This window comes from Strigops habroptila, chromosome 16 (assembly GCF_004027225.2).
Source record: "Strigops habroptila isolate Jane chromosome 16, bStrHab1.2.pri, whole genome shotgun sequence".
NCBI classification, from domain to species: domain Eukaryota; kingdom Metazoa; phylum Chordata; class Aves; order Psittaciformes; family Psittacidae; genus Strigops; species Strigops habroptila.
Genome location: NC_044292.2, coordinates 3920662 through 3942778, shown reverse-complemented (window position 1 = coordinate 3942778; position 22117 = coordinate 3920662). Strand labels below are relative to the sequence as shown.

General features: G+C 45.1%; 1 protein-coding gene across 2 annotated transcripts in view; it reads right to left on the bottom strand.

Annotated features, from left to right (window-relative positions):
* Positions 1-724: 724 nt before the first annotated feature.
* The window catches only part of CASZ1 (castor zinc finger 1), a 163793-nt gene continuing 142400 nt past the window's right edge, over positions 725-22117 (bottom strand). For both annotated transcript variants that reach the window (XM_030507634.1, XM_030507632.1), the window contains 9 exons: positions 22036-22099; positions 19308-19468; positions 15779-15901; positions 14072-14407; positions 12199-12397; positions 11525-11696; positions 8495-8643; positions 7046-7280; positions 725-2055 (listed from right to left, as the gene is read on the bottom strand). In XM_030507634.1, the coding sequence (XP_030363494.1) occupies positions 806-2055; positions 7046-7280; positions 8495-8643; positions 11525-11696; positions 12199-12397; positions 14072-14407; positions 15779-15901; positions 19308-19468; positions 22036-22099 (2689 nt within the window). In that variant the 3' untranslated portion in view covers positions 725-805. The remainder of the gene's footprint in view (positions 2056-7045; positions 7281-8494; positions 8644-11524; positions 11697-12198; positions 12398-14071; positions 14408-15778; positions 15902-19307; positions 19469-22035; positions 22100-22117) is intronic.

Here is a 22117-nt window from a genome sequence, read left to right as displayed (position 1 = left end):
ATTATTATCATTAATAGTAAAAAGGATCTGGAAGAACAGAGGAGTGTCCCATTCCCACCCCTGCTCATTCATTAATGCGTCCTCATTTATGTGACAATAAATACCCACTCCCACCCTTGCTGCCTGATGCCATTCATTTAATGCTGGAGAAAGAAGGGGGGAGGGGTGGAGAGAGAGAGAGCAAACACCCCTCACCCCTCCTTCCCACCCGCAAAGCTGAGCTACTTGTCTTTGTGACACCAATTCCTTGCGTGTTATATATGTGTGTGTGTGTGTACATTATATAGAGAGAGACACACACACAAATATATAGTTCTAAAATTCATTACCTGTTGTTCCCACCCACCCCCCTCCAAGAAGTGGAGATTATTATTAATATCGTACAACTGAAAACATGGAAAAATAAAACCCAGAAAGAAAAATGGGGGGATAGAGCCCCACCCATAACAAAGGGTCCCCAGATGGGCACAGGCCCCACACACCATGCAGGGAGCAAGGAAAAGCAGCTGGTACCCTCAAGGTTCATGTCCATATAAAAGGGTATTTAATGCTGCTTCCTGCCTCCGTGTTCTGTGATCTGCAGAATGAAGGGATGCAGCACCAGTCCTGCTGCCAACCTGTCTCTTATGGGGCCTGAGGAGGAGCGTGGGTTTCCTTCCTTCCTCTCTCTCTCTCTCTCTCGTGTGTGTGGCACGGAGTTTGTTTTTCACTTGCCATCCCAATCTTTGTTCTTGCCTCATATGGGGTCCTCTTAGTAATTCTGTGTAAGAGCAAAACCAAACCACTGCCGCTGTTGTCTCTAAGATTAAGGAGAAGCTGCTGGGGCGACAGTAGAGGCTGGGGCAGCAGCTGGAGCTGGAGCAGGAGGTGGGGCTGGAGTAAGGGCTGGCTCGCCCTGTGGCCTGGAAGCATCACCATGGTCTGTGGAAGAAGCAGCCTCCTCTGGTTCTCCATCTTCTTTAGTGGCCAGGCCCTCAGGGTCAGGCAGCGATTCCTCAGAATCTGTGTTCAGGTCTTCCTCTTCATCATCCTCCTCATCATCATCGTCATCATCTTCCTCTTCATCATCCTCCTCTTCTTCATTCATTTCTTCCTCATCATCCTCTTCATCCTCTTGGGAAGAGTCATCCTCATCCTCCACATCACCGGAGCCGGAAGCCACCGCCCCCCTCTCCTGAGGTGTGGTCCCGGCTCTGCTTGGTGATGGACCTTCAGTGACTTCTGACTGCTTCTTGCTGAGGTCCAGGGAATCATTGAGGCCCACACCAGCCGCGTTCTGCAGGAAGAAGAGGGAGCTGTTGTTGTCAGTGCTGAGGTTGAGGGAACTGTCCAGGTTGATGGAAGAGTTCTGGATGTCGTACTCGAGAGTGGAGTGGGCAAGGCCCTCGGGGCCAGGAGAGATGGCAGGAAGCTCCCCTCGCTCCTGCTTCTCATGTTTGCGCTTGTGCGAGTCCATCTGTGACATGCCCACCACTGTGTGTTTGCAGCCAGGGTAGGTGCAATGGAAGTGGGAGCACTTGAGTTTGTACTTGCAGTCAGGCACCTCGCAGTCCACACTGGAGCTGAACTGGCAGAAGCCAGCAGCACTGATGACGTCCTGTTTGCCGTGGTGCTTACGGTGGGCTGTCACCTTAGTGCTGTCAGTGCAGCGGAAGCCACAGCGCAGACAGTGGAAGTGTGTGCTATTGCCAGAGAACTGACAGTCTGGGAAGTTGCAACTCAGTGAAGACTTGAAGCGTTTGAAATCATCCAACACCAGGTTGTCAACACGATCATGGTGCTGGGCGTGCTTGTACATGTGGGTACGGCCACAGAACTTGTAGCCACAATTCTCCCGCGTGCAATGGTAGTGGGTAACCTTGAGAGAGAACTGGCAGCTGGAGTCCTTGCAGTCCTCGTACAGGTCATAGCGCCGAAATCCCTCCAGCATCATCCCTTCATCCAGCATCTTGCGGGAGGATGCAGTCTTGCGGCGCTTGCCAAACGGGGACATGTCCTCAATGATCCAGAAACGCTTTTTGGCCCCTGAGGCAGTTGGCATAGTGATGGTATTCCCTAAGGAGAAAAAGCAAAGAGTGGTGTTGCTGACAGCCAGGTCTCTCTTCATCTCCCAACCATCCTGTCAAGCTCTGTATTTGCCAGGATACAATGCTGCAACTGTTCCCACCCAGCGACTCATCCCTCGCAGCTCTGAGGAAGCCTGAACTCTGGGAATGTGGGCTGGCTGATGCCTGTTGGACATCGCTTCCTCTATTTCCAGCATATCCCGCCTTGCCTCTTACTGCTGCTCTGGTATACCTGATACTCTGCAAATGCTGATGATTGATTGCTTCTCTGTTTTGCTACCCTCTCAGTTTCTCCTGCTGCTTAGTTATTCTCTAGTACTATTTTCCTAAAGTCAGACTTTAATACAGAGGAGCTGGCTTGTTCCAATCCAAGGCCTGAGGTGTGTTACAATAGTTCATTGGATTGAAGTGGCAGAAGAGTTTAAGCATGCTAAAAACTGGTACGTGCATACTATCCCCTATCCAGGCTCTTGTAACACACTGCAATTGCCAAGGACAGGCAGGAAGTGAGGAAGGATCCCATGCGTGATTAAAACTGCAAGGGGGGGAATTTATAGAAATAGGATGGACTTCGGCCAGGAGACTGCAACATCCCTCACTGTAATGAGCCTACATATTATGATGAGTGCACTTAGAAAGACAGATGGACAGATGTTCAATGGGGCTAATTCTCATCATCACTAGCCAGTGGACTCTGAGAGAAAATACCAGTTCTACAGCTTTCCCTTGGGTCTCAAAAATCACATGATGCCCCTAGTAAATAAAGAGCCCTCATCCATCTTCCACTTTCATTCACAGGGCCAGCATAACTGGCTAGTGCTCACGTCCCCTAGGATCAAGCTGACATCAAGGACTCGACCTCATTATATCTATTAACTTTTTTTTCTTCTCTGCTTGCTATTTCCAGAATCAAACCACAATCTCCAGTATCAACATGCAGCACAGACGAGGTTGGAGGCAAGAATTTCTCACCAGGTGCAGAACTGTGAGTGTAACTGGAAATTATAGCTTGAAACTAAAACATGCTTTTTTGTTGTTGTTGTTTTGCCTCTCCTCATGCTGAAACTGCCATCCTCTGAAAAAGAGGCATGATTTGTGACACGCAGTGCCTGGGGCCTGAAAACCCAGAGCAGCTTGCATCCTTGTCTAGGCAGCTGAAGAAACACTCATCTCTTTGACTGTTGTAGAATTGTTTTCTTTTCTGGCTGATAAGCAGGTATTAAATGTGATGAATGCTATTTTTGCCACATCTGGCCCTTCCAAAGACAACCCTTCTAGAGAAAAGGAGCATATCATTGAAGGAAGCCTCCAGAAGTTAAACTGGAGCTGTACTGAAAGATACAAGTCAATGAAATGGTAGCAGCAACCTAAACCCTTTGCGTGGCCCTTGGCATGGCCAGGCTATACAGACTGCAGGAAAAGCAGGGAACAAAAGACTTTTCCACACTTGTTCATTCCATGGCACTTCTGCTCAGGCTGTAAGTAAGGACACCAGCTTGGGACATCCATGGTGAGACCATCATAGTGTCATGTAGCTGGTGGAAAGTGCACGTTAAGGCTAATTTAACCAGCTACCAGTGAAAGAATAACTTCCTGTCACTGTAGATTTTAAATGAGCAAGCTCTTTTAGCTACAGAATCTGTGACCAATTAACTCTCTGCTCTCCCCAGAAACATCTGGTATTGTAAACTCTAGTTCTCTGCTTTCAGGGCACTAGTGTAAGTGCAGCCCTGCCTGGACAAACCACTGCTATCCAGACCAACCCCTTCTTTAAAAACAATTACAGCCAAATCATCAATTCTTTTATCCTTGGTATGAATGCTCATCCTGTCTGGCTCCAGATAGGAATATGGGATAAGCCATCTTTGGGGGAAAGACTCTGGATGGGAAACAAGTATAATTTAGATTTTACCTTTCTAAGCTCAGTGTACCTGCCCAGCTTTTACACCAGTTCAACCAGGTGTGCTAAAACTTAGTTAAACCAATTCTGTTTCCTCACACAGGCAAAGTTTCAGCACAAGGGCATGGGAAAGCGCAATGATAACCTGGGACACCCTCCTGCTTTAGCCACTAGACAGTGTCCAGTCCCTAGCACCCAACTGAAGATTTACAAGCCTCAGCAGCTGTAATCCCAAGCAATTCTCAATGGTAAGTGCATTCCATAAGCTTGTCTTTTCAACTACTACTAATGCAAACATCCACAAAACTATACAAAGGTAAAAAGAAAAGAAACTTAAAAATACATCATTAGAGGAAAGCACAGCACAAGGTTAAAATGTTTCAGGTTCATGCAAATCATTAAAGAAAAAAAGAAGCAAAAATACAGTTTCTGGTGAATTTTGTTCATTGGAACACACTCCTCTGGACAGGGCAAAGGATCCTTCTCCTGCCAAGTCCATGAGAAAAACCCATCACCTTCCAAGTGGAGCTGGTCCTCCAGCCACACTCCCAACCATTTACCTTGGATTTGCTCATTACTAAAACTGGCAGGAAGAGCGACTGGGACATTTGTAGGCTGCCAGAATCCTCTTCAGTGTGAACTTTAAGCACAAATATGCCCTTAATTAACTAGAAAAGAGCTGGGAGTTGGGAAAAGAAGCCAAAACTGAGACACACCCTAAAAAACATTCCCAGCTGGAATGAGAATCCCCAGCCTGAGACATCTCTGATCTTAGTCACACATGGGAAACATGGCAGCTTAAAACTAAAAATCTAGATGGATTTTCTGCAGCTGTTAAGAGCAGATATAAATAACAGTGAGTGTGAGAAACAGCCTGAGCTGTCTGATGATGTCATCACAGTGACACTGACTGTACTTCACTCTCTTACTGGTGCTGGGGAGAGCAGCCCTCAGTTTTATGGCTTCATGTATGGATAGGAAGCAGTGAAGCTTACAAGATCAATAAAAACAGGGGCACTGGGTACCTTGTCAGATATGGACCCACTGAGATGTGTGCAGCAGACTATGGTAGTGTGGGGTTGGGTGGTCTGGAAGAGCTAAACAAGAATCCCAAGTCCCATTAGCGCTACATGAGCAAAAGTTTGCTTTGTGGCCACCCTGCTGTTATCAAGAGGCTGAAAATGCATGTTAACTTTGGATTTTGTTAGATTTTTCTCATCATTTGGAATTGGTGGCAATTTCTCTCAGGTATCCGAATGTCTCTCCATGGTTTGCTGTGGGTTTGGTTATCCTTTGTAGCTGTGGTTACTGTGTCAGCAGACAAAAGGAGAGTTGCGGAAGGGCCATGGATAAAGTTAAGTAAGACACAGAGTGACGTATGGTTTTTTATTGACCCAAAGGTGCAGAGAAAACACGTGGGCAGGGTGAGTGGGGAAGGAGGTGGGCAGAGGACACCAAGAGAGAAAGCAAAGAAGTGTTACCTGCTGCATCCTGAACTAAGGGAACGTCACTTTTTACTGGAGTTGGAGTGGCAATGATGGGCGAAAACCCAGTGGTGCTGGCGGCAGGCATGACAATGCCTCTGCTGGATCCAAGAGTGGCACTGAGCAGAGAGTATGAGAGACAAGATGGAGAGAAGAGATAGGGGAGGGTGGGAAGGGGAGACCTAAGCAGGGCTTGTGAGAAAGATGGAGGCAGAGATGGTGGTTGAGGTTGTGGTGCAGTGTGGGTACCATCATCGGCAGCAGCAGTAGCAGTAGAAGGAACCAGGCAGCCTGGAGAATGTGGAGAGAAAAAAAGCAGAAAAAAAGGAGAAAAAACCCAAACCAACAGAAAATAAAACAAAAAAAAAAAAAAACAAATCAAAACAAAAAACAAAAGAACTGAAATGAGAACCCAAGAGCAGAAGCAATATGATGAAAATGAAAAATACATTCACAAATGTATGAAACAGAACTGTAACAGAGAAGAAACAGAAGGTGAGGAACTGACAGCATCAGGAAGAGGAGGGTTGTCTCTGCACAAGGTAGGGTGGCCTTAGTGGCATGGGGGAAGAAATTCCTGCGTTTGGTCCTTTTTCATGTATATGGTGCCAGCTCATACAACTAATAGCTGCAAGGCTGGTCTAACACTTTGGGTGGGTGACATTACTCCCTGGATAGCAGTTGGGGGCCATGTCCCAGGGAGCGTGACTGGGGCCAGTTACTGACAAAGGAGAGAGTGCCAGGAACCACTGTCCCACCAGAACTTGGAGGGAGCTTTAATATCATGGGGCAACTACTCTCATGACCCAGCAGGGTTCACACATGTGCTTAGGTATAGGATAACCTTCAGCTAACTGGTGTGGGAAAGAAAAGCCGGAAAATGTTACAAAATTAAAGCCAGCTCAGTGAGGCAGCCTATGGAGAATATAACACTTAACCCTGGGAAAGACAGCTAAGAGATCCCTGGATCACCACTAGATGATAACAGAATTCATAAAAGGTATCTGACTACTGAGAAGATCACCCCCTAACACAGGCCAGTGGGAGATGGCTACACATTATCCTGGTAAAAAGAGGGGATGATGGAGGTCTCTTGTGTGCAGCACTGCACAGAGTGGGAGCAAGGGAGCTCTGCGAGCTGCTTTTATGTGTTGCTTTCTGAAGATGTGGTAGGGTTTCTCCCCTGGCTATACAGTCTCTGCTATTGTACAGTCTCTCTGTACCTCAATAGTATAGGAAAGTACCTGACTTCAGATGCTGCACAAGGAAATATAGAAAGATACCAGGGGAAATGCCAAGTACAGAAGAGGCCCAGAACTATTTTTCTTTTAAGTCCTCTTATCCAAGAGAGAGGATAAAAACCTCTCCTCAGGGGAGAAAAGATACACTGTTAGTTCATGAATGCTTGAGGTGCTCATTTTGATGGATCTCTTCTCAGAAATGGTGGAGGGAGCCAGGTTAGTACGAGGCACTACTGTGAAGCTGGTACAGGTCATATTTTAAGGTGCAATTGTTCTTTGGCCTCTCTTCCTGAGTTTATCTCCTGACAGACCAGGCAACTGAGGATCCATTTCACCTCACCCCTTCTCTCTTACCTGCTGATGTACTTTCATTGCCCACTGGAGTGCTGGAGCAGCTGCGGTCCATATTGGAAGATTCAGAGGAGATACCCCCAGGGCTGCAGCCAGTGTAATCCATGTACTCATCTGTTTCAGTGTCCATCATGCTTGGGGGTCCCTGAAAGGAAGCTGGGGTTCCTGATGAGGCTGGGCTGGGTGCCATGCTGCCAACCTGGGGGAGATTTTCATTTCTTGGAGTGTGGCCAATAACCTGCAGCAAGAACACAGGACAGGGACTTTCACACCAAAAGCAAGATGCCAGGACCAAAACCATCTGTCTGCACGTTTACTTCCCTGTGTCACAGTTCAGGAGGGATAGCTGGAACATGCCCGTGAGTGGAACCCATGGCACGGTGGCTAGGAGCGTGAATCTGCCTTCCCTGGGAGCTCAGAGCATTACACTTGGCACATGGATCCTGGTATGTGAATTGTGATGTGCTCAGAGGCTTGGGAGCGTTAATCTTGGCACCAGCATCCTGGTGTGTGGATTCCGATGCATTCAAAAACAGGAGGTGTTAATCTTGGCATTGCTACCTTACTGTGTAGGTCCTGCTGCATTTAGAGACTGGAAATACGACTGCTGACACGACTGTCCTAGTGCCTGCATGCTGAGACACTGCAACAGGGGCACACAGGTGGAAACCAGTGACGTAGGTGTGTGCTGTGGTCACACGCAGCCACTGCTGTGGCCTGGCCTGGCTGTCTTTGGTTACATGGGGAAGTACCCAGCAGCACTGGATAGCCAAACTCACCACTAAGGCATGGGGAGAACTGGAGGTAGCACATTTGAATGCAGAAAGGCACAGCAGTGATCTGATTAGCTTTGCCACATGCCCTGATTTGTGCTTTCATCCCTGTTTTGTTTGCTGGACTGCTCTCAGCTATGTGTTAAGAGAAGATGCAACTGCATTGCACTGCTGCTTCCTGAGAGAGGACAAGAAGTGCCCTAAACTAAGTTCAAATCAATAAGGGAAGAAAAATGTCAAGGCTGGTATTTCTCCCATCCTAGGTGGAAGCAGCAAATAATTCTTTATGTGCAACAGGAAATGTTTGCTTTAACCAGCATATTCAATTCTTCCACATCCTAAGCACTTTAATAAGCCAACTCGTGTATATTGAGAGAGCAGGGAGGGAAGGCAAGTTGTAGTTTTAGTGTTATCCTTCTCCATTTTTATCTCCTTCATTCACATGGAAAAGCTGTTTACACTAAGTAATACTTTGATGTCTATGCTTCCTCTTATTGTGAAGTCCAACCAGGTAAAGGTACCTTGGGTGAACTCGCATATCCCAGCTGCATCCCCCAATGCAGATATGTATCTGCATTTGAAAGAGTTTGGGTACAAGTGTCTGAGGCAGTTCTGGAGCAAGCAACCAAAGGGACCAACATTACATGCACATCTACAGCTTAAGTAACTAGTGAGTCACCTGAGTAGGAACACGATCAAAGTTCTTCCCCAGCATCCTTCTCATGTGCTTTCTGGCGTGGGATGTCATTTGGTGCTTGAGCAGGAAGGAGAACTGGCAGCCCTCACGAATGCAGTGGAAGTGGCTGTTCACCTGGTTGTATTTGCAACCTGCAGACACAAAACCACCGTATATAGTACATGGAAGGTACCAAGAGGAACAGGGACTGTAGGGAAGATGATCTGGAAACGGGACAGGGCTGCTGCTACATGGATTTCTAGTGGATTGAAGACTATCAGTGGTCATGGGTTCTTCAGGAACAGTCCTGAATGAGAAAAAACATGGTATTTTGCATGCTAAGCAAATGCAGGAGAGGATTACAATGTACACAGATTTAAGAAGTGAGCCTGAGCTGCAGAGTGGTCCCATCCCTCTTCGTTTTGTTGCAAAGAAAGGAACATTACTATTACCTCTACTAGTACCTAACGCTCTCCAGTCTTAGCACCTTTTCCTTTACAAAGAGAACAGAACCAAGACATTTAACTGTATTGTGGAAGTTCCAATCAAAAACACATGCTCAGATTAGAAATGAAAAGTAAATGAAAAGTTCTTTTTCTCTTTTTTCCTTTAACTGTGCTCTCAGTACAGCAGTCTCAACAGCGCTGGCTCTGGACAGTGTATGCTCTCTGGTCAGATAGAAACGAGCCAGGAAGTGTTTACTGCCACTCCAAATTTGTTGTGTAATAGGGGCAGCTACTCAGCAACAAGCAATTTCTATGGGTTCTGGCATCCAGCACTTGACACATTTTGTGCCTCGTGGATAGTGCCATGCATGCTGGGAGACTGTGTATCTCATTAACGGACAATCCTCAACTGCCACATTCTATAGCTGACAAATAATGGCTTCTTACAGTTAAAACACAGCTCTATCAATAATCAAGTTCCGCCTGTTCTCCATCATCCCTTGGCCATACCCTTACAGACCTGTACAGACCTACAGACAGGCTCAGTCTTGTAGCTATACCCATCAGTCATGTAGCTACACCCATCCCCCTGTACTTACACATGTAGGTATTTTTCTTTTCTCTGGTTCTCCCTCTCCATCCATACGTGTGTGTAGATATTTATACATGCACAAACACACATATTAAAGAAAAATCTATTATATGTGTTTGTTCAGAAACATTTGCAGCCCTTAAAGCAGGCCAGTGCTTTCTGCACCTGATATATATGTATATATATATACACACACACATAAAAAGCCTAGAGATGTACAGAGAAGCAGACATGCATTTACACGTTGATATAACCATCTAGACCTACACAAACACATCCAGCTACACCATCCCATCGTGCTGCCTGTATCTACACAGGCAAAGGCAGAGTGCTGGCTAAACACATGTTTATGGCATGGCAACGCAACCTATAGGCAGATGTCCACACTGCTGGATGCATGTACCCCGTCACTCCCCAAACTAAACACTGCTGACACATGCACAGCCAAGCAGCTCCTGGATCATGCAGCCACCCAGCCCATCTTTAGCTCACAGACAGTGTTTTAGGCACATGCCAAGTTTATGTTTGTTTAGGTATTGCACTCCCCCACAGCCCCACCTCATTCGCCCTCCCCCATCCCGTTGTGCTGTTCTCTGGGATGGAGAACAAACAGTGCTGGCAGGACTGAAACACTATCAGCAAAGGGCAGGTGAAGGCTCGCCTGTTGCCAGGGCACCCGTGTAGGCTGGGTGTCATGTATCATTGTCCTGCTTTGTCTAGCTCTTGCTATCACCTGAAACACCTAAAGTTGAGTAAATAACAGCAACTGTTGAATCTACTGACATGTGCAAATGAGACCTCGGTAAGTACTGGCCGCAGCATGTTGACACTCAGTACCCTGGTTACCACAAACAAACTGCCATTTGGGTACAAATTCTTGATGTATTCAAAGCTGAAAATAAAAGTTTGGTTCTGGCTGTTTCCCTGCAGTGTGAGAGAACAGCACCCAGAAGTGTTATTGTGAACCTTGTTTTGTTCCAGCCTCAGCTCCAACAGGAGCAATAGGGAAGACTGGGTCTGTGATACTGTTAAGCCAAAACACAACTTGAAGGGTTAAGTGAACCCCGGCACTTCAGGACAGAGCTCTGCAGGAGCTCTCTTTAGGGATTCCCCCCAGTTCAGAGCCCTGGGTTCCAGCTTTAGCTACCACCCTGGGAATGCATTCTACTTTCTGTTGTTGTGTGTGTGTTTGACCAGCTTTACACTAGAGGCACTTGGAGTTAATAACTACTGCCCTGCTGCTAATAGTGTTGGCAAGTGGGTAAGCCACAGTGTGAGGCTGTGCCACATCTCGGGTGTTTCCTTAGGCCATGCTGTGGTGGGAGGCTGGCACAAAGACACAGTACCGCATTCCCTGCTGCTCACAACTGGCTCTGGAGAACAGCTTCAGAGAAGGATGTAGTTTATGGAATGCTCTTCTCCATACCTCTATCTCTGGTTATTTGCCCTTTGGCTTTCAATGTGCTGCCCTGGCAATGGCTAATAAAAAAAGTAAATTTTCATTTGAAGCTGCCTGGAATCAGGCAAAGCAGCAGCTTGCTTGATGCAGGAAGACTTTCACACAAGGCACTCATCAGAACAAGCATTTCCCTTATGCCTTTTTTCACTTTTAAGAGCACTCTTACACTCTACCCAACACATGTATTAGGCCCAAAAGACTACAAAGTGCAAAACAAAAAAAACCCCAAACAAACGAAAAGGCCTTGACAATGAGCTATAAAGGAAAAACTAAAGGGAAGCTGTATCTCCAGACAAATATATATATTATCTTCTATATTATCATTTATATGCATTTAACTTGGGTCTATTTGGGAAAACATGCTTCAGCTCGGGCAGAACAGGAACTGCTTTCTGTTTCATTCTCTCTCTTGGTTAGTGATTTAATGACCAAATACACCTTAAGCATAACTTGCAGGCTCTAACTCGCAGCGTTCTTAGGCGGGACATGGGACAGCCCACATGAGAAAGGTGACGGGGGAAGAGAAGACAACTCACCTAGTCTGCCACACTCCTCTCGCTTGGTAAAATATTTGAAGCCGTTGGCTGCCCTTCTCTCTGCCTTCTCATGTTTTTTCACATGCCAGGGCAGCTTGGTGGTGATGTTAGTCACAAAGTAGCAGCCAGGACGAAGACAGTGGTAATGCCCTCGCATCCTGAATTCACAGTGCTGGAGAGGAGCAAACAGACAGGCCGCTTTAAGCACATCTAAACCAAATGCACTCCCATGTGCTGCTACTGATGCTGTCCCTCTGAGACTTGAGAGCTGAACTGATACTCTAGATCACATCCATGTTATCGTCCACAAGCTGCAATGCAACCATGTTCCCTGTCATGTATTTTGGATTACCATCATGCATTCTGTATTGCGCTATTCTACACTGAGATATCCCAACCCTAACTCGTGGCTTTCTCTGGTATTCATCATAGATTTTTATTGTATTCCATTTTGTGTCTCTCAGATCACTCTAGCTGCCTTGTCCAGTTCACCCAAGCCAAGGAAACGTCCAAGCACTTATGGAAACCAAACATTTTGCTAGACCCTTGCATGGTTCTGTAGTTAGACCAGGAATGAGACACTCCACTTCCCGTTGGGCAGTCTACTTGCTCTTTCTCATTCTTCTCCCACACACATACTTCAGGGTGGAACATTGCTTTTGAACTGCTCTTACCTGGTTTGGACAGAGACACTGCAGTGAATAGTAAGCAAACTGGTCTCGCACATTCACCAGATTATTGTTGGGGTTGATGTGGTCCAGGCAGTGGGATTCTGCTTTGCCCGAGGTTTTGCACACATACTTGCAGTTCCCAAAGAGACAGTGGAAGTGGAATTTGTTGGCGTACTTGCAGTCCGTTGCCAGGCAGGGATCACTGGAACACATCCAACACCCAATCATCACCCTCACTCATTTCACACATTGGTTTCTTTGCCAAAATTTAAGTCAGGGGGAGCCCAGCTGAAGCCTCTGTTCCAAACATGGCCTACAGATTGCCAAAAAACACCTTCCTCTTTACTAAAATTGATGCTGGCAATGCCACTGCAATTCCACCAAGCCAGAGCACTTTCCTGATTAAGATTATTGAAATACAGCAGTGCATGGTGGGTGCTGTAGTCTTTGAGGGCCACACTTCCAATCTAAAGCTCTCAAGATCTACGTAGATGCTGTTTCTCCCTTTCTGCCTATACTTACCTCAGTGGTTCAGACAGTTTCTCTCATCTCAGTTCTGTGTAACTGAAATGAAACTCTTGGGCAAGCACACTGCATGATGCCAGGGCTTCCCCTGATTAGACACAATCAGCAGTGGCCTATTTAATTAGTTAAATGGTTTTGATACATTACTTCCCCCCCATTCCATGGATTTCTGGATGCACAAACAGAGGTCAGATCAGAGGTAGGTGAACATTGATCTCTTGGATCCCAAGCACTGTACCAAATGATACCTACTCAGTTATGTGAAACTGAATTAATACACTTCTTTGAAAGCAAATGACTGTCAATACATGACCCTGAGACTGAGACTCCACCAGCCTGAATCATTAAGCAGCAATGCCTAAGCTGAGCCTGGACTCCTGCGTAAACCACAGAACTTCTGTGCCTCTTTCTGTCTATACAACAGAAATAACACCGACACTGTGAAACTTCTTTAATGTTTGAAAAGAAGTTCAGCAAGGTACATTTCCTTCTGCCAGACACCTCCCTTGTGAATTACTCTGTAAACCAACACTACAAAACCAGAGGCACAGGATTTAAAGAGACTCATTACGCTTGTACAGAAGTTCAGCCGGGAGAGCAAAACTTGGAGAGATATGAAGTGAGAGAGAACTGCTCCCTATTCCCTGAGCTCCTGAGAGACCCATTCCTGACAAGCAGAGCCCAAGCACTTGTTCCCCCTCCACTATCTGACCCCTCAGTCTTCCTCACTGAAAAAATAACTGAAGCTCTATTATACTGAGTTCCAGTTGGCATTCCCAGGAAGAGCTTACTGGGGACAAATCCAGGAGAAATCCAGTAACCTTCCTTTTCAGATATCTGTAAACATCTACCCTTAGTTCTGTGTACTTTGCTGCAGTAACACATCACCTTTGCATGACTGAGCACTCCACTGTCCCCGAATTTTGCTCAACTACAGAAACTCACAGTGAATCCCTGCAGCAAGATCTGGAGTTGGGCTACTCAGGTTTTCATGCTGAAAACTTTAAAGATGCTGTGCTTCCTCTGTGGCTTTCAGTGTCAAAAATACTATAAAAACACATGTATTTCTGTACACCAATTCTGAGGCACAAAGAAAGCTTCAGTGATACGTCAGCAAATTTATTTATCCTCTAAACTCATACCTAAAAGCACTCATCAATCCTGCTTTTTCTCCTAGGAAAACTGAAGGTATTTTCTAGACTTTGTACATTTTCTGTGACATAAAGCCCAGGAAGACAGAAGGTGTCTCAGTGGGTGAATACAGATTTAACACTACAGCTCTGAGGAGTGGTACAGAGGGGACTGCAAGGCTGGAGAGGACATAAGGAGGTAAGCAGCATCTACAACTTACTTCTCCTGGAACTGGAGAAATCCGGGTTTGACCTGAGGCTTGGCGTTCTCCAGGGAAGTCGTTGCCAAGGGTGAAGTTGCCAGGTTAGGCACTGATGCTGGGATCTGAGGCATCTGGGGTATAGTTGAAGCCAGCTGCTTCCAAGCTAGCAGTGTGGGGGCAGAGGGCACAGTGGCTGGGCTTGGAGTGGGCACGTCGAGGGCTGGAGCGCTTGCCATGGTGGCAGAAGTAGCAGATGGTGATGAAGGTGCCAGTGAAGCCTTATTCTCAGCAGTGGTTGAGAAGGGAGACTCGGAGTTACTTTTCACAGTTCCACCCTCAGTTCGGAAGTGAAAACTGCAAAAAGACATAGCAATTCGGACATAAATTCTTGGCCATTGCATTTAACTCAATTAAACATAAACAAGAATGTGGCAGGAGTTTGCAAACAAATTGGCTGAGGTTAAATCCTAAGAGGGGCTCAGCAAACTTTGTGGAAAGATTTAGGGGCCCCTCAGACTGTCTGTGAAGAGAAGGGAATTCATTAAGAGCGGTGGAGACAGAAAGGTGCAAAACCACGCTGAAATCAGACACAAGAAGCTCTGCAGTCAGGAAGATCAATATGCCTCTGAGGGCAGCTTCCCACAGCTGTTGTGAAGCCATAGGTTTTTGTGAGCCACAGGGATCCATCCAACACCAGAGACCAACTGAGCTAACAGATTTTTCTGTCTTAAAATTTCCATCATCTCCTTTCCTTTAAACCCCTTCAGAATCAGCCATGTGGCAGCTGCTGAAGGCCTTCCTCCTTCTTTACTTGGGCAAATCTTCCATTGCCTTTAAGAGGAACTTGGCGTGGTCCTGAACTGCAGATCATGCTCTGTGGAAATTTACAACAGGGAGAATTTCCAGTATCCCACCCTTCCTTTGCTAGTCCCCTTCTGTAACAGGGGGAGGGTATCTTAAGTTCATTCTTCACCCAAGAGTCATCTAGAGTTCTGAGTATGCTGCCCAGCCTCTCTAACACGGGCTGTATTCTCTAACCTACATGCCTGGCTACCACACTCTGGGCTGGCTGCTGCTTTCCAAAACGATGTGAAATGACAAAGGGTTTACAAGAACATGGCAAGGTGAGGAGGAGGGTGCTGCTGGGCTGGACAGTTTGACTGCTACATTTCAAGATCTTTATCCACATGCTTTGAACCTCTTAAACAAAACCATATAAACTAAGGGGTAGGGAAAACTTGTTAGAAGAGATCAGTCATGACAAGACAACAAATAATAAAATGCTTTCTACATTGCAGTGATGGGGAGATGTCTACTCCACAAAAAGTCTATATCCAGTGACAATGGTTGGGTTTACAGGCTCCTCCCCCTCCCATATACTTTTTTGGATGGTATATATGTGTGCTGTGAGAAATCTGGGTCTCCTTGAACACATGGTCTGTCAAGTAGGCTATGGAAGAACACAAATGTCCAATTCTCAGCCTTGCCAACACTTTTTCACAAGTTGAACACATTTATTGTGAAACAAATTTAAAGAGAACATAGTGTTCTGCAAAACTTTTAGCTGAGCACATTTACACAGGAAGCACATGGGTGCCCAAACTGCTGCCCTTAGGACTGCCCACATTCCTGGTCTTGAACAGAGTTACTCAGGAAGGTCTCCCTTGTCCTGCAGCATTTGTGATGTAGAGTTTTCCCAAGGTTTCCCAAGACACTGCTACTTACTTGGCGTGCTTGATGGCTCCATCCAGGGTGCTGAAGAGGGCCCCACATTCCTCCACCACACAATGGAAGTGCACCTTATGGAGAAAGTCACACTGCGCATCGCAGAAGTCCTTGGTACCAAATCTGCCCAAAGCAAACAAGCATCTTAGGCAAGGGCCCAGCAGAGAAGCAGTGCTGGAACAGACATATTCTGGTTTTCAGATCTATTACCACTGTGTTTTCTAATGCCACTGTCCTTGCAGCATAAGCAGAACTGGTGGTGTTGCTTGATTAGCGCCTGTTATACAGATCTGAACATGCAGAACAAGAAACTAATTTCTCTCCAATTGAACTTGACCAAGAAACTCCCACTTTAGTGGGAGCAAAATACAGAACTACTCTGAAACAAAACCTGAAAACCATTACGTGTTCTTGAGCATCTATGTACAAAAGCCAAGGCTCCGAGAACAATCACAGATTAGTAAAGGTAATGCAGATCAAGAGGACACTGCTGTAACATTACAGGTCTTTGTTTTCTTTTCTTTCTCAATTTACTGGGACTAGCAACAGGGAAGAAACAGCAGTGGTTCAAGGGAATCTAGATCCAGAATCCATCTACCCCCTGCCTTGAAACAACAGGGTATTACACAGATGAAGAGATAAGTATCACCTATATAACAGTTACAGCCTAGGATGCATAAATAGTGAAAAGCACAATCCCTGAAATACATAAGAAACAACCCTGCAAGGCAAACACCAGGGCAAAGCCATCAGCTAAGATACCCCTCTTGTCATCATGGAGGAAATGGTCAAGAGGTCAAAACCAACTAAACATGATTTCACTGCTTGTCCACTGCTGAGATTCTCTGGACTTACTAGGAGTAGCACAAATACACGTGATTTCAGGAAACTCCAGAATCACAGGGAATCTAGAAATCAAGTAAAAAACACTGGCAGGAAGGATCTGAAACTTAACAAGGGAATCTTGCATAATTAAGATACAACAAACTACAGTTGCTCTGATGAGCAGGAAAGCAAGAAACAAACAGCAGCCTGTGTGGTCCCAGGAGGGGCCTCCTACCAGTTTGAGAGTAAAGGAAAAGGAAGAAAACCTTGTGCTGGAGAAGGAAGGTCAGTGGATATAGAATACATGCACTCGGTTAAGGCTTCTAGGGAGAAAATGAAGGAAAGTAAAGGTGTGGTAAAAGGTAAGAAACCAAGTTACTGCAAGCTGAAGGGTGGTTTTATCAGGGACAAGAGATATTGTGCTTAATAGGAAAGTCCAATAAAAATGGGAGGTCAAAAATGGCTGCTTTATGAAATTTGCTCTGGACAGGAAAACTAAAGACAAAGCAGACAATTAGGGATAAAGTGAAGACCTTCCAGAAGCGCAGATAAAGGGACTGGTTGGAAAATATAAATATGGACAAATCAGCCAGTCTGGATGATGTATGTCCTGAAGTGCGGTGGAAATTAACTCCCAAACTGATTGCTTTACTGTTTGCTGTTTTTTAAGCCATAGAGAAGAGGGAGGTATTGGGAAATTGAAAAAAAAAGAATAATAAAAATATCTAGATACTGATTCTTTCAGGGGAAAAAAAAGACAAGTGATCTTTGGCAATTATCATACCTCTAGCCTTAACTTCTCCTTCCAGTAAAGTAATGGAACAAATATTAAGAGGGAGGAGAAAATCATTAAACATCTAGAGGATAAAGGAACCATGAGCAATAAACAGCATCAGGATTATAAAGAATAAATCTTGCCAGACAAATTTAATTGCTTTTTTTGATAGAATTGCAAAATTAGTGGATGAAGGGATGCAATATATTTGGATTTTAGTAAAGCATTTTGATACAGTCTTGCATATGCTTAGAATTAATTCAAATTGGCCTGGATGTGAATGCTACCTCATGGATTGCAAACCGGCTGAAGGACCGTAAACAAAGGCTAATGACAAACAGCACTGAGCTGGGAGGAGGTATCCCACAAACGCCGCACGGCTGACTTGGGTTAGGTCTGAGCTTATTTAACATCTTCATTAGTAATCTAGGAGAAGGAGTAAACAGCGTGTTAATGAAATTCACGGAAGATACTAAACTGGGAGGAGTTGGCAACACCAGTGCAAGAGGAGAAAAATAACACTGAGAGGCCTCGCAAGACAAGGAAGAAGGTACAGAATACGAGAGTCCTGTTTGGAAGCACACAGCTAATACATCTGGGGTGGGGGTGGGTTTATGCATGGGGGACTCAGGAGAGCATTAAAAGCAATCCCGTGTAACAGTGGATGGTAAACATGGTACATATACATTATGCAGTATAGATGCAAACAAGGTAGCACAATTGTGAGCTGCATATATGGGGGCAGAAAGCTCGTTAGGTCTGGTGTGGTGATGCAGGACTGGCAGTCTGGGTCTGCACCCGTTCAGGACACAGCAAGAATGCCAACAGCAATGACATGATCAGCAGGCTGAAGGGACTAATTTACAAAGTCAGATTAAAGGAAGTAAATAAGCTTGGTTAAATGGGATGCTAAAAGTCTGTGACTATCTGAAGGGGGTGAACTCCAGTTGCAGAGAGGAATTATCTGATGCGGTTTGAGGGAATAGAACCAGAACTGCAACAAGATTACAAAGAGGGAAATTCAGGCAGCATTCCATGAAAAAATCGTGACAGTGAGAGTTACTATGTGGTAGAATAATGCTCCCAGAGACAAGAAAATAGCCACATTGCTTGGCATAATTACAACTAGGCTGGACAAAATGCAAATGAACTGCAGGGAAGGATCTCACACTGGCCAGGGGCAGACGGACCAGAAAAGTTTCTAGTCTTCTCCATTAAAGTCTGGGATTTACAAAGTGTCCACAGGCATTTGTAGGCAACAATCTGTGTCAGAGCACAAACCCATATGTGTCTGCCTGGGTGTATCTGTGTATGCTCAAAGCATGTGTCTGTCTGGGCATGTATGTGCATGTGTCTGTGTGTGGGTGAGTTTTGTATCTGTTCCATTTTCCTTTCAAGCCTCCTTGTCTACAACAAAACCAGCAGAAACCATCCCAGTTCCCATACTCTTTATACTCCCGATTTTGTTTCAGTGGCCTACTCCTGTGATCAGAGGAAACGCCACAGCAAGCATAAGGCTTCTGTGATCTGTGTGCAGTAACTCAACATGGTCCAACAGAAGTTCAGTGCCAAGAGCAAGCTGCCGTGTGTGCCGTGGATCCCCTGGACTTGCAGGCTAGGGACACAAAGAGGAGCCCAACAAGCAGCCCAGGCCAAAAATACCATGGGAAGATCTGTGTTCGTAGCTGGTTCTCAAGATCCTTTGTAAAATAACTCTATGTGTACAGATATTTCTGATAGGACATTAACACCTACTGCAGATGGCCAGGACTGAGGACCAAATGCACTCCAGAAGGTGATCAGCACATCACAGAATTAGGCCTTTAAATTCAAGAGAACTCTGCAGTCAAGTGTGAACTAACGAGCCAGACACTTTGCAAAGGAAGTAATTTTCCCTTTCCTCTATTCCCAGTTCCATGCTTTCCTTACCGGCGCAGGTACATCTTCCATGGCTCTGAGAGCTTCTCCTGGACAAGTGCCTTCACTGCCTTGCCCAAGTACTGTGTTGGCTCTCCAGCCCCAGCCTGGCTGCCATCTCCCTCTGTCTTAATGTTCAGCAGGTTGCCAAGGCTGGCACTGGTCTTGGACATCTGGAACAAGAAGACAGACACTGCATCAAGCCCAGCATGAAGTCATGGACACTGCCACTGTGGATACCCCCAGGACTGACCCATGGCAAGCTGTGTCTTCAAAGATTAAGAGAGAAGACAAGAAGTCTGCACTGGCTGCCTCAACTGCATCAACAAAACTTAATAACACCTCACTCTTGTGCATCCTCCACCCAACTATCATGAAGTACTCAAGTGCCCATCTAATATTCATGGCTCTTGTGTGAAGTTATGAAGCATCCTGTCTATTTTATACATGGATAAACTGAGGTGAAGAGAGACATACCCTGTCTGAGTATGGAAGAGGTGTGCAGGCTTCAACGTTAATAGCCCTGTATAGCTCCTACAAAATGTTGGTCTCTTAGCGCAGAGCTAGTGACAGAACTACTAAGCTCTTGTTTCTTTAGTCAACTTATCCCAGCCATAAGGATGTCTCCTTCTTTGAATTGACTATCAGAGAGTGTGGGGGGAGAAATCTCATTCAATTGGGAAAAAGTTCCAGCTCCACTTAAGTTCCTGGAAAATTCTTACTAACTTGAATAACAGAATTACGTCTCTTTGTCCTAATGGACATATCCTCCACAAAGCAGGACTCACAACTTGCATTGTGTGAAAGGCTTCAGATAGATTCTACACAGAGAAGGTTTTGAGGTCCAGGTGTATGACGTGCAGGATAGAAAAAAGAAGTTACTCAAAAAGAAGTTTAGAGAAAATCTTTCTGAATAAATGCAAGATTTCCCAGACCCTTTCTTGCTTTGGTGTACTCTCAGTTACCTCCAGTAACAACAGTGAATTTCACAGCATGAATAAAATGCGGGATGGGGCCCAACACTTGCATTATAAACTCCACCCACTTGAGGATCTCAAAGCCCTTTATAAATACCAGTTAATTAAGCCTGACAGCCCCCTAAATAAACAGCAATAGGCTACAGGAACCCTGGCTATTTGAGGCGCTCTTAATGCCCCCTGAAGGTAAAGCCCCTGCTGCTGTGTGGAGACTGCAACTCTTTATGGCTGGAGTCAGAAATTCAGGTTGTCTGTTTCCACTGGAGCTCGTTGGGCATTCAATTTCTGTAAAGGGCTTTCTTCCTAGATGAATTGTGAAGGATTCTTCCACAAACAGGAACTGTGTGCAGCAAGAGGAAGAAGCAAGCGTGATGTGCTCCTGAGCACACTGAGCTTGATTCTGCAGTCCTTAGTCTTGGAATAGGCTCCTTCAAATTAGTGGGCTCTATTCTTTGCTGGTTTATGTCATCAGTTAATCCCATTCCTTCTTTGAAAAAGGAACAAACCTGAAGAACTCTTATTTTGTACCTGTGCTACACTTCTTTTGCACAACATAAAGAATCCTATGCAGGGCTGCACACAAACCAACCCTTATTTCTAAGCATATATTTAAATCTCCTATTCTCCTGGAGATTTTCAAGTGAAGTAGCTATTGAAAGAGTATTTCCCTAAGCTGGGGTCTTCAGAATGACCTGGGACTCCAGACAGCAGATTTACTAAATAGGTTTACTCACTAGAGGAAGAGCTGCGTATTTGGAATCTCTAAAGGGACAATGTGCAGGAATGAATAAGAAATTGAGATTAAAAGGGAATATCAAACCCCCAGTATAACAGAGAGCCCCACTATAACAGAGAGCCAATGGAGGAGAATAGTAACATAAGGATAAATGCAGAAATTAAACAGCACAGAGAAAAAAGAGTGATCAAATAAGAGAGAAAGGATGAAAAGACTACTAGGCAAAGTCACTCTGCCCTCTCTTGAGGGTTATATGGCCTTGATACACGTAATGCCCAGAGCCAAGGGGATGGCAATAGTTATGCCTGTAAAACCCATCACACAGTAGAATATTAAAGTGTGGCTCAAAGGCTGCCCTCATCTCCACGGCAGTTGTATACAACAGCAAAATTAATCTTGGTACAGTAGAATTTATCATGTGAAAGGGAAATATATATTTGAGATTATGTATAATTTAAGGAAAAAGTAAGGAAAAAGAAACGGTGCATTATCTAAAATAAATATTCTAGAACATGGTGAAGGGGCTCTGTTGGACACCATTACTCACAGCAGAGAGACAGAAATTGATGATTTTGGTTCAAAACTTCTAATTTTTTTCTTCTCGTTCATAAAAACAAATGTTTCTCCTCCCCCTCCCCCAATGAAAAAAAAAGTTTTCAAGTAAATAAACCAAATGAGGGTCTATAAAAAGAGAGAGAGAAGTTGCCAGGTTCTGGAAATAAAAATGGGAGAAAAAAATAATTAAAAAACTACTCTTTCAGATCCTCCTCTGTCTTGAAAGGATGAAGAAAAAAAAAGGTGTCAGAGGCTGCAATATATTTCTTCAGCCAGTTCATTAAATTAATTCGTAAGCAGTGGCTCTGAAATTATACCCGATGAAAAATGGTCTCAAAATTTAAATGGTACAAACTCATCTTATTAGAGGCAAAACATTAAAAAACAAACGCATCTCCCCCCCCTCCCCGCTATCGCGGCTTTAATTTCTCGTGGTGGGGGGAATGAAAGGCGTTTGATGGATGGCTCTTACCTTATTCATAAGCGAGGATAAAAGAGATGAATTTGCCGAGACTGTGTGGCCATTTGATTCATTACTGGAACACACAAACCAA